The 12,751-nt window shown below is 30.5% G+C and overlaps 2 protein-coding genes across 2 annotated transcripts in view; one reads left to right on the forward strand and one right to left on the reverse strand.

Moving 5' to 3' along the window:
- LOC108747008 (otoferlin-like) overlaps positions 1-7,100 on the forward strand; it is a 41,871-nt gene extending 34,771 nt beyond the window's left edge. Inside the window, exons 18-27 of the mRNA XM_018484210.1 lie at positions 274-635; positions 1,035-1,220; positions 1,612-2,344; positions 2,844-3,014; positions 4,084-4,253; positions 4,788-5,106; positions 5,379-5,577; positions 5,641-5,859; positions 6,671-6,771; positions 6,857-7,100. Coding sequence (XP_018339712.1) covers positions 274-635; positions 1,035-1,220; positions 1,612-2,344; positions 2,844-3,014; positions 4,084-4,253; positions 4,788-5,106; positions 5,379-5,577; positions 5,641-5,859; positions 6,671-6,771; positions 6,857-7,037 — 2,641 coding nt within the window. The 3' untranslated portion in view covers positions 7,038-7,100. The remainder of the gene's footprint in view (positions 1-273; positions 636-1,034; positions 1,221-1,611; positions 2,345-2,843; positions 3,015-4,083; positions 4,254-4,787; positions 5,107-5,378; positions 5,578-5,640; positions 5,860-6,670; positions 6,772-6,856) is intronic.
- Positions 7,101-7,962: 862 nt separating this feature from the next.
- LOC108746725 (guanine nucleotide-binding protein-like 1) overlaps positions 7,963-12,751 on the reverse strand; it is a 5,083-nt gene continuing 294 nt past the window's right edge. Inside the window, exons 2-6 of the mRNA XM_018483658.1 lie at positions 11,441-12,310; positions 9,603-9,910; positions 8,879-9,524; positions 8,309-8,731; positions 7,963-8,198 (exon numbers count right to left, since the gene is read on the reverse strand). Of these exons, the coding sequence (XP_018339160.1) occupies positions 7,963-8,198; positions 8,309-8,731; positions 8,879-9,524; positions 9,603-9,910; positions 11,441-11,531 (1,704 nt within the window). The 5' untranslated portion in view covers positions 11,532-12,310. The remainder of the gene's footprint in view (positions 8,199-8,308; positions 8,732-8,878; positions 9,525-9,602; positions 9,911-11,440; positions 12,311-12,751) is intronic.

Here is a 12,751-nt window from a genome sequence, read left to right on the forward strand (position 1 = left end):
AAAAAATAAAATCTTTATTTTTTTAGTACATTATTTTTACATAATTAATTATAAATAATGCAAAATTGTTATAAAATTTTACATTGCAGTTATTAGACTTTTCATTATTACAGTTGTTAGACCTTTTGTTAAAAAAATACTATATACATTATTTAAATAAAAAAAATTTTTATGTATTCAAGAATATGAAGGATAATTAATTTATAGATAAAGATGCCATAAATAAATAAATGTATTGTTATGGTATTCATAATTAATAACATTGATTTTTAGAATCGAAGTACTCTTTTGGGGGTTGCGAGATTTAAAGAGAATCCATTTACTAACGGTCGACAAGCCGCGCGTGGATGTTGAATGCGCTGGCCACATTCTCTATTCGTCTGTCATAGCAAATGCGAAGAAGAATCCGAATTTCAACACGCCAATTAAATTTCTGGAATTAGAGCTTCCTGAACAGGAACTTTATCGACCGCCATTGACCATAAGAGCGGTGGATTGTCGGAGTTTCGGTAGATATACTCTCGTCGGTACTCACACCATCAATTCAATTCACAAGTACATGTACTATCCTTTAACTAAAAGAGCAAAGGACGCTCAAGAAAGAAAGAAGAGTTTATATCAGTTACAATGCACGGGTAAATACATAATTAATTGATTAATTGCGAGACTTCTTAAAACTGCTATAAAATTGCGACACAAATAGAATTTTAGAATAAACAGAGAATGTAAAATAATATATAATTTAAATATTTATTCAATATTATATTTATAACACAATTAAATTTTATTGGAATAATAATATAATTATATTATTGAAGAATGTAACGAATATTCGTTTTAATTGTAATTTAAAAAAGTAATGCCTTGTTTTGAAATAAATTACATTATATATTATAACGATTTATTGAAATGTTAAAAAAAAATTAAAGTAATAGTTAATAAGTTGTATTAAAAAATAATTTTTTTAGTTATTTGCAGATTACATTTATATTTCTAGAGTTTTAGTTTTAAAACTTTATATGTTTATGCCGCAGCTCTTGATCCATCTAAATCGAAATTCCCACAAACGTCATTATTAGAATCGATGACTGACTTGGAAGCTAATAACGGAGATACCACCATCACTCTTGGATTCGAATTAGGATGTGGTCCTACGAAGAAAGATAAAACGGAGCAAAACTTACGTAGGAAACACAGCTTAGCTAGTGATAACAACATAAGTATGTTCAGAAAAATTGAATTTAATTAAAATGACTAAATGTATTTATTTAATATGTTATAATAACATATAAAACACGGATTTCAACATATTATTTATTGCTTTAATTAATTAAATTACAATAATTTTTTTAATACGATGAACTAATGGTGTAAGTGTATATTTAAATTTATGCATATAAACATCTATATATATATACTGTATCTATATCTATAAAATAAAATTATATTATGCTATTAAGAGAGAAACTAGAAACTTTTGCATTAATGGATAAATTTATTTTCAATTTGTATCCTTATATTAACATTTATCGTGAATTCTTTATTAATTAATATCTAAATTTAAATAATACACGATAAGTAAAGCATCTTTAAAACATGTTATATTTTTAGGCGATTTAAGCGCATTAGAGAACGAAGATGGCTGCCAAGACTGGTGGACAAAGTACTTCGCGTCTGTGGAAGCAATGATTGAGGAGAACAAAGAACTGCGTAAAGAGAAATCCATATTTCACAACCAGCCAAATGGAACGCTGCCAATGCTTCTAGACGAAGCTGTCACGCAAAGTCAGTTGGCTTCCTCAGGCGACAAGAATTCCGGAATTAATTCCACAAAGAAACTGTTTGGTCTGAAATCACCAACAAATGCGGTGAAGTTTGTTTCGAGACTCAGTCCAAAGCAAACTCAACACAAGTACAACAAGACCGCCCTACTGAAGATATATCCAGGAGAACTGGAAGCGCAGCCCGAGTTCGAGCAGTTTAAAGAATGGTTGCATACTTTCGAATTATATCGAGGTAAAAAGACTGGTGACGAGACCGAAGACGAATCAAGGATTGTCGGCAGCTTCAAGGGTGCGCTGAAAGTCTACAAGTGGCCCCTGCCGAAGGATCTAGTAGATCATACTGTAATGGGTTTTGATCCGCAGTACGGATTCTTCCAGGGTGTCCCGTCGAACGAGCCCATCCACGTCCTAGTACGGGTGTACATCGTCAAAGCTAATGATCTTCATCCTTGCGATCTAAATGGAAAAGCAGATCCTTATGTGGTCTTACAATTGGGAGGCAAAAGGATCAGCGATAAAGAGAATTACGTGTCGAAACAATTGAATCCTGTCTTTGGAAAGTATGTTTTCGTGTGTATCATAGCATTACAATGGTCGCATAACTTTTTTGCAATTATAGAGGAATTCGAATAGTACTGAGACTTGGCTTAAACTTTCAGGAAAATTATCTTTCTGTTAAAATTTTGAATTTTAATAAATTATATATGTATACTATTCTTTTCACACAGCAGATTAGAAACTATATTTTTCGCGTATCTTAATATTATATTTTTTTTTTATATTTTTATATTTTGTGCTTTTTTAAGAGAAAATTATGATTTGCAAAAGCATAAACTTTGCAAAAATGCTTCTGATTATTCCTTTAATTTTTTTGTGAATTTTTATACTTAAAAATTGAAACAAGGCCCCTATTTTTGAAAAGTTTCACATACGAAAAATTAAGGAGATGCTATAGCACGCATACTGCAGTATTTCCCTAGTTTTTCGTACGCGATACTTTTCAAGAATAGGGGTCCAGTTTCTGTACATTTTGAATCCAATTAAAAATTTCCTTTCAAGGTGTTTCGAGATCGAAGCAACATTTCCGCAGGACTCTTTGCTGACGGTGCAAGTCCTGGATTGGGATTTGGTCGGAACAGACGATATGATCGGCGAGACCAAGATCGACCTGGAAAACCGCTTCTACAGTAGACATCGAGCTACATGTGGACTCGCGAAGAAATACGACGAGTAAGTTTATATATACGAAGCATTTCTTAGTTGAACCACCAAACTTAAAATATAAATTTTAGAACTCAAAACAAACACAAAAATTACTTCTGAAAATTTACTCGCAAACGAGATATATTGACTTCTTAAGTTACAGAACTATAGGAATGAATATCAAAATAATTTAGGTTTAATCCCTTTATTGCTTTACAGTAATCAAAATGTAATTATTAAATTACATTTATTACTGTGTTATTATTATTTATTATTATCACGTTCAAAATAATAGCTTCCTGCTCTAAGCATTGCGTTGCAATTATCGATGAGAGAACAAGTGGCTAATTAACATTGTGCGTCTGTAATTTCTTCGCACGTTTACAATATCCTCCGTTTCAATAATTGTAGGCTATTAAGAGGCATACACTTTTTGTTTCAAAGTAAACATAATCAGTTCAATAACTTATACTATTGTATAACAAGTCTTTTGAACGAAGTTTTTGCGAATAAACTCAAAATAAAAATCTTTATTTGTTTCATGGTTTCATGGTTCTAAATTTTAGCTTAACAATCTAATCTGGAACGGATCCTGTATAACGAATAGCATATTACAATGACAAATGAAATCTTTTTCAGCAATCAAATAAATCGTGTCACGCAATTCGATAATTTAACAACAGAGCAACTTTATCACATCAGTAGTAATTATTTATCTAAAATTAGCGATTCCATGACTTTTTAATGCTAATAACTAGTTTTTCATCATAATTTCTTTTGTTTAACACGCATTTACGCTAAAACCATTTTCTTAAAAACTACATTATAGACTGTACACTGTATTATAATTATCTATTTGCTAATTTGTAGCTACTATACATTAACACATATCACTTATAGGCTTTGCGTTGTGTGTGTGTGTGTGTGCGCGCGCGCGCGCGCGCGCGCGCGCGCGCGCGCGCGCGCGCGCGCGCGCGCGCGCGTGTGGAAAATATATTTTACCTTCAAGACTAATAAATATATCGAATAATAGAAGCAAAAATGCGAGAACGCAATTTCGATGCACAAAATTGATTAGACGTTGTTTCTGTTTCAGATCTGGCTATAATAAATGGAGAGATGCGATGAAACCGACTCAAATACTCTTGAAACTTTGCAAAGATGGTAAAATCGATGGGCCTATATATTCTCATGGTCGTGTTACAATCGGTAGAAAAACTTTCTCCCTTTCAAACGAGGAGATGGAATTTTATGTCCATACAAAGGGTACGTGAAAAGATCGAAATGCAAGAATACATAATCAATACTTCAGTATTTGAATATATGTTACATATATTGTAAAATGAAAGGTAACTTTGGCCCAGTCGGGATAAGTTTGACCGAAATTTAAAAAAATGCCTACACAACACTAGGATCTAAAATCGGGCTACATAAGATAAAAAAAGTCTTAAGATGTTTTTGAGACGTCTCTTTATGTCAATAGATTTTGATGCTGTCTGGGCAATGTCAAAATATGGGCCAAAGTTATCCTATTCTACAGTATATTTTGATTTATTATACATATGTCTATACAAATATTATTTTATAATTATTTAATTAAATTTTAATTAATTGAAATAGTCCGAAAAAATTAATAATAATTACATAAAGAGAAAATACATATGAAGTATATTTATATAAATAGATAAATTATATAACGTAAAATATAATTTAATTTAATATATTTATTATAAAAGGATTTATGCCGTTTTGACGGTATTGACTTAAACACATAAATCACATAAGATTACTTTCTTTTAGGAATAGAAGAACATCTCGCCTTAGCCGTTCTTCATCAATGGAACGCTTTTCCGCGAATAGGTTGTGCCTTGGTACCTGAGCATGTGGAGACCCGACCTCTCTATAATCCCGAGAAACCAGGTATTGAACAGGGAAAATTGGAAATGTGGGTAGATATGTTTCCAATGGACATGCCCTCGCCGGGACCATCCATCGACATTTCACCGAGAAAGCCCAAGAGCTATGAATTGAGAGTAATCATATGGAATACAGACGACGTCGTCTTGGAAGACGATGCATTCTTCACCGGCGAGAAGATGAGCGACATTTATGTAAAAGGGTAAATACACATTTCTAAGGAAAATAAATTTTTTATCAACGTTTTTTATATATAATTGACTCAAAAGATTAATGTTAATCTTAATTATTATTGATAATAACGAATAAAATGTAAGGTCTCTCAACCACAAAATATTTCTCTTAGTTCTTTTTTTTCTAACAATTTAATTTTCTAACAGTTTAATTAAATGCGCTATTTTGTTCAAAATTTTATTTAATTTTTGATAATAAATAATAAATAATATTGCATATTATTTCAACGTTACTTAACAGATGGCTAAAGGGACCGGAGGATTGTCAATTCACCGATATTCATTATCGGTCATTAACCGGCGAAGGAAACTTTAACTGGCGCTTTACGTTTCCATTCGATTATCTGGTAGCAGAAGAGAAGATCGTTATTAATCGTAAAGAAAGCCTATTTAGCTGGGATGAAACCGAATGTAAAATACCAGCACGCCTAGAATTACAGGTAATGTAATTAACTTACTTTCGATCTCGTTCCGACAGATAAAAATAATGACGCTTTTTGTAGGTCTGGGATGCAGATCATTTCTCAGCAGATGATTTCTTGGGTGCAATAACACTCGATCTCAATCGATTTCCCCGAGGAGCAAAAAATAGTAAGCTCTGCTCGTTAAGCATGCTAAAAACAGACGGATCTGTGCCAACGGTTAACATTTTCAAGCAAAAACGTATAAAGGGATGGTGGCCGTTTTATGTGAAGAAAGAGAATGAAGACATGGAGCTGACGGTAAAAATATATCACTAAGTATAAATATAAAATTTTAAATATATAGGGTGAGCAAAAGTATCAAACCGGCTAAATATCTCGAAAACAAGGCATTTCAGAAAAAAAAATTTCTTATAGTAGTTATAAAGTTTTATCAAATGACAATATCTATCTGATCTTGAATATAAATATGAAAAAGCTTTCAAAATCAGTTAAAAAATTTAAATTGGAATTCCTATTTTTTATTCAATATTCTTATAATTAAGTTCAAATCTTTTTGAAATACCATAATAAAACTTTTTTTAATTAAAAACTCAATTTTGTTGAAAGTCGTCCGTCTTATTTTTATTTTTCATAAATTCAAAAGGTTTTAACTATCGATCCGGCGGTCAGACTCTTATTTATACATAATGCTAGCGATATCTAAATACATCGAAAAGTCTTAAATCAAAAGAAGTTTTATTGTAATGTTTTGAAAAGTTTTTAATGTCCATCATAAGAATATTGAATATTGGATAAAAAGTAAGAATTTCCATTACAAATTTTTAAGTTGACTTTGAGAACGTTTACATACGTGCGTTCAAATTTAAATAGATTTTGCCATTTGATGAAACTCTACAACTTTTATATGAAATTATTTTTTCTCAAATACTTTATTTTCGAAATATTTAGCCGGACCGATATTTTTTACTCAGTATGTTATGTATTTATATAAAAAATAGCAATCTTTTAATTTTTTACTTAAAAATATATTAAATTTGTATTTTTATTAGTATTTTATATTAATTTATATATAAATCGTCAGATATTTATGCTTTATTGCTTTGTACAGGGTAAGGTCGAAGCCGAGATACATTTGCTCACAAAAGAGGAGGCAGAAAAAAATCCTGCTGGTTTTGGCAGAAATGAACCTGATCCACTGGATAAGCCAAAGTCAGTATAATAACACAACAATATCAGTTTCTTCTCTTTTTATGTTTATGACGTTAATTTTTTCATATTTTTAATTCTTTTGTAGTCGACCGGATGCATCCTTCATGTGGTTCCTTAATCCACTAAAGTCCATCAAGTATATAGTTTGGCACAACTATAAATGGGCTATACTGAAAGCCATAATTGCGATTGGATTAATCATACTTCTGCTTTTATTCTTTTATGCAATACCAGGTTATTCTGTGAAAAAGATCTTGGGAGCTTAAATGCTGTTCGTCGCAATGTATAATTGTTATTTTAGAAAACAATTGACGATTTAAAAATGTAGTCACAAATCTATATTGTTACATTACACAATCGACGTAAATTAGCGTTTTATTAGATTAATTTCTCTAATTTGCTCTTAATATTGGCTTGTGAAAATTAGAACTCTTTTTTTATAGTGATAAAATAGAAGTTATAATGGATTTCAATAGAATTAAAAAATATATACAGGGTATTTCTGAGCAACTCATATAAAAATCATAATTAAGAAATACCTTGTTTAAAATACCAAAGTAAATAAAATATTTTTCAAAGAAATAGAAGTCATGTATCTTGCAATTTCATGTTAGGCATGCAAATGTTAGGGCACTAGAAATTATATTTTACGTATGAATGTTGACCATTTTTTAAATGATTCGTATTACTTCGTTCCTGAAGAAGTCTTGATAATTAATGTAATTTTTTTTAACCTTGATCAGTTTATAGTGGACCAAAATAACAAATTAATCAGAATAATTGCAAATTAGGACTACATTGTAAATAATTCAGATTACACACAGTGACCTTAAAAAAATATATTAAAAAATGAGAAAAATATAGCAATTAGCAACATAGTCGCTTGTATAAAATAATATATTTTTACTCGTAAAATATTCTGCATCATAAAGTGCGATCCACTTAACGCTGCAAATGCTTCGTTGAGCAATCAGAAAGAATTTTACGAATTGACCAATCAAAAAATATTTCGAAGCATTTGCAGCGTAAGTGGATCGTACCCATAGTGACGACAGTGTTTCGCGGGCGAAAACACAGGAAAATCATTCTTTATCATCAAATTGCTCATTATATATTAAGAAAAAAATGTGTGTGTAAAAAAAAGAGGTAAATAAAATATCTGAGCAAGATGCAATATAATAAACTATTTTATTAGTCTGCAGATAACAATGAAAATTTATTAACCATAAGCGGTACGTCATTTTCCTCATTTGACGATTCTGTAGATTTATCATTCGCTACACTTATAGAAGATTCCGTCAGTCTTTCGTCGTCACTTTCTTCATCTTCAGAAGACATATCTTCGGTTGGTGTACTGAAATTATCACCTTTATTCCTAGCTTGAATCCATTGTACTGTCTCAACATCTGCGTGATTTTCCCATTTTTCTAAAAAAAAATTTACATTGTTTAAAAATACATGTTATATATAACTGTTTAAACAATTTTTTTCGCAGACAAATAATTTTGCCTGTGTATAAAAGAGAATAAAGTAATACTTTTATCAATAGTCCAATTCGGTGGATATATATACAAACAAATTTTTCCTTCTAACGCCATTCGTAACAATGAATTTGCTGCCCTATATGTATCCAATCTAGCTGCTCGTGCCGTCTTGAAATCTCTTTTAATAGCCCAACCATCGCAGATGTCCATGGCGGACCACGTGTCATCATTCTCTGGATGTGGAATCTTTAATAGTTTCGGTAGATTCACTCTTTCGGCTAGAAATTGTACAACAGTATACGGTTCTCTGACTTGAGCAATCGGGAATGAACCCATTAGTATTTGTAATTCTTTGGGCACGGTCGAAGGAAAGACCAAACCGGGACAATCGCACAAACACACAGTCTTTGTAAGATAAATAGTCTGAAAATGCTTAGTATGACCAGGAGTACGAGACACGCTTACGACTTTCTTGCCTGTAAAATAAAATATTGATGATGAAAACCAAATGACATTATTAAATTTGGAACATAAAAATTTAAGGAATCATTATTTAATTAATCATTTAACAAATGATTAATTATATAATGCAATCGTATAATTAAATAATCTTGCTTTGTTACCCATCAATGCATTCATCAAAGAGGACTTTCCAACATTCGGCGTTCCAATACATCCAATAGTCAGAACTCCATTTTTGTATTTTTCGTGTTCAAAGTAAGTGGTATCCTCCTTCTCAACTGTTATATTATCCTTGTGATTTATGTCATCTAAATCGTATTCGGAATGCATTTCCTCTTGAATCTTCTCATTCCAAGAACTTAGATCGACTTGATCCCCAACAATATCTTTACAAGCCTCCAGCAATTTCTGCGCTCCTTCCGCAGCCATTCTCAATTTTCCCTTGCGACGTATTTTCTTTATACCGTTCTCCTGATTGTTTGTACTATGAAGATTGTAAGTGGGATACGATGTAAACATTAAAATGTGTAATTTTGGATATTGATTATGAAAATATTCTTTCCAAGCCACCACTAACGCTGGAGGTGCTAGATCAACCTTGTTTAATATCAAAATCATATCTTTCTTCAATTTCTTCGTCACATAGTCGTATATATACGGAGGAAACATTAGAACGGGATATCTGATATCGACAATAATTAATAAAATATCTGACATTTCTAAAACCCTCCACAGTTGTCGCCAAGTTTCTAAATTCAATTCAAAGTAACTCGAACTATCTAATTCCTCCATGCTGTCTAAGTAATCCTAAATACAAAGAATTATTAGTCAGTAACATGTTTGGTAAGTTAGAATTTTGTTTAGTATAAAGTCATAATTACATACTTTAAAATATCTCTGTTCTCTCGTCTCCAATTGCTCCTTTGTCATATTAAAATCCCATGGAGGTCGCTTTGGCATATCAATCCCAGGCGGAAAATAATTATCGGAAATTTCTTGATCCTTGAGACTTGCGGGTTCGATACTTTTAAAGGCTCGTTCCTTGCGTTTTTGCAATTTTTCCTTGGACTCTTGAAAGAACTGCAGTGCGTATTTATTTCTCGAAGATTTACTATCTCTTGGTTGTTCATTTATCTTCATCACTTGTCTCTTATCAACGTTGTTTTCACAGCTTTCATCATCATCTGAGTTTACTGTTAATGAAAACATATTTTTGCAACAATAATCCTTCACAAATATTAATAAATTGCTAATAAAATAACTACAAATTGCAATTATATATATATATAATTACAATTTATAGTTATTTTATTAATAATTTATTAATATTTTTAAAATAATGCGACTCAGATAGCATAGATTACACTGATGCTCTATCCGCTTTATTTTTAATTTATTTTTTGTGGCTCACAACGGCTCAAAAATATATAATCATATTTTCCATTTTATGGAAACTATCAAAATAATAACATTATGCGAAACAATTTAACAGTATCATTTAAGATACATATTAAAAGCTTCAAAAATATTTATATTTAAAAATGTAGCTTATATTTCATAAATAAATAACATGTTTTTAGAATAATTGATTTTTAGAAATTAGCTTATTAATATTAATATAAATTGTATGTATAATATATATACATATATACTTATAACTTCTATAATTTTTATCTGTTTACTTTATATACATATTATAATAATATATATGGCAAATTATTTAAGTAACAAAATAAATTATATAAATTAAATAATATTTGTTTTAATATCAATAAAATATCAATATTTTTTTCAATATTATTTGTTTAAACTTATTATAGACAAATAATATTGGGAAAAAATATTAATATTTAAGTTATTTAAAAGACAGCTTATAAAAAGATTTATTACTCAAGGAAAGATTGAAGGCTAAAATCCCATCAACTGTGACAATAATTGCAAAAATCTTTTGAAAAGCCATTATAGTATTAAAACATGAAACAGTAGTATGTACGTTAGTAGAAAAAGTTTTGCAATTGTTATAAAATTCTTTAATAAATTTTTTCACTAAATTTAAACATATTCTTTAAAAGTTTTAGAGTAGAATCTTATTCTAAAGAATGTAAATTGAATCAGCTTGGAAAAAAGTAGTTCAATTTTCAAAGTGAGATTTCAATCTTTAAAACAAAATTCACTGTAAAAGTTTTAGAGGACACTTAAATCAATCATATTAAAGAATCTTACAACAATTACAAAGCTGTTTTTTTTTCTTAACGTAAACACATCACATTTTTATAAACAACCCAGCAAACGAGAATGAATTGAAATGAATTCAAATTTTCAGAAATATTAATTCACGGATGTTAAAATAAATGCTTTTCAATCCTGAATGCATTTTTATTCATTTATAGGAATTCCATGAAGCATATCTCTATGCCTTTCAATCTAACAATAATATTAGCTTTTTCTGTGCATTGTGAATACTGTTCAATTCCAAATTATAAATAGGAAATGCAGTTTTTCAATCCAATTGCATCCAATTGAATCGAATTAAATCCAAAAAAAAGTGTGCGCTATTTAAGATACGCATTCGGATAGAAAAAAATTTTAATTAATTCATTCTTGTTTGCTGGGAAAGAATGTAATAAAGTAATAAATTATAATAAATCTCACTCAAGCAGAAGATTAAAAAAATAGACTTCTTAATAAAACTGTATTAAAATTTTTATAATAAATACACGTACCAAGCAAAGTTCGTTGCCGTTGTTTTTTAGCTTGCATTTGTTGCTTTTTTGCTTTTCCACTGAACGGAACTTTTCTCCTTCCTTGAGGCATATTTTTGCAGTTTCAAGTTCGTTTTCCTTTATCACAGATCTATCACAAACAATTCGTAGTTTATTTATAAAAATTATGTTTAATTCGTCAAAGTTCAGAACCACTGTACGTACACCATTGTACGCCGGCACTTCATTCTTATGACTTGCAGCGTGCCGAAATGCTGAATGAATACTATTGCGAATCCGCGTTGTCCGTATTCTACGAGACGAGGATTTATACACGATGCAGAACAGCTGATCGTTTAACCATTAACGCCATCTGAGACTGTTTTCGGACGAGACCACGCGTACAAGTATATTCGGACGGAATCAGACGGAATTAGCCAAAGTGTGGCCACGTGAAGTATGAAAATTGAAGAAATCGTAACGACTCGACTAGATATGTGTTAGCGTGTGCAGATCATTGTGTATAATAACATTGTTCAAAGCCGTTTCACGAGGTATGCTCTTCCCATTTCTACCGACTTCCCACTTTCCAGCTCCTCGATGTCCCCACTTTTCGTTGCTCCCACTCTTGTATTTCTATTGTATGCACGTTTCTATTGTATATGAAATTTCTCTCGTGCAGTACACAAAATGTACATGCATTGTATTTTTCCACCACAAATTTAAGAAGGGATCCAAATGTGAAAGCATCGAATGAATGCGGCTGTAGTCGAAATTTCGCTACAAATGCTTTAAAGCGTTTGATGAACCAATCAGAAGAAAGAATTTTACAAACTGACTAATTTAAAAAAACGCTTTAAACCGTTTGTAGCATCGCGTTGATCGTATCATCTACGAGAAATAGAACTTATTAAAGACGGGCGAATTTCGTGAATATCAATGGGGCGGATGGGGATAATAGGAGAAAGATGATATTATCGACAATTGATATAAATTTGCGATTACTGACATAAATATTCCGATAATACATTATTAAATTCATGATTTTTTATTATATAAATACAGCATAAATAAGCATGCATACTTTTAATGCTATAATATCTTATATATTGTAAAATTACAATTTTTTTTCTCTACAGTTATCATCTTTATATTGACAATCAAATTTGGCTGATAAACATTAAGATCATAGTTTTAAATAAAAATCGAGTATTATTAAGTTTTAATTTTTTTTTTTAACATGTATGCATGTCTACGAAACTAATAAATCATGAAATTAGTACCATATTTTCAACTTCTTACTTACTCTTAAATCATTTGAATTTTAACTGT

Source organism: Trachymyrmex septentrionalis, unplaced genomic scaffold (assembly GCF_001594115.1).
Source record: "Trachymyrmex septentrionalis isolate Tsep2-gDNA-1 unplaced genomic scaffold, Tsep1.0 scaffold19, whole genome shotgun sequence".
In the NCBI taxonomy this organism is placed as follows: domain Eukaryota; kingdom Metazoa; phylum Arthropoda; class Insecta; order Hymenoptera; family Formicidae; genus Trachymyrmex; species Trachymyrmex septentrionalis.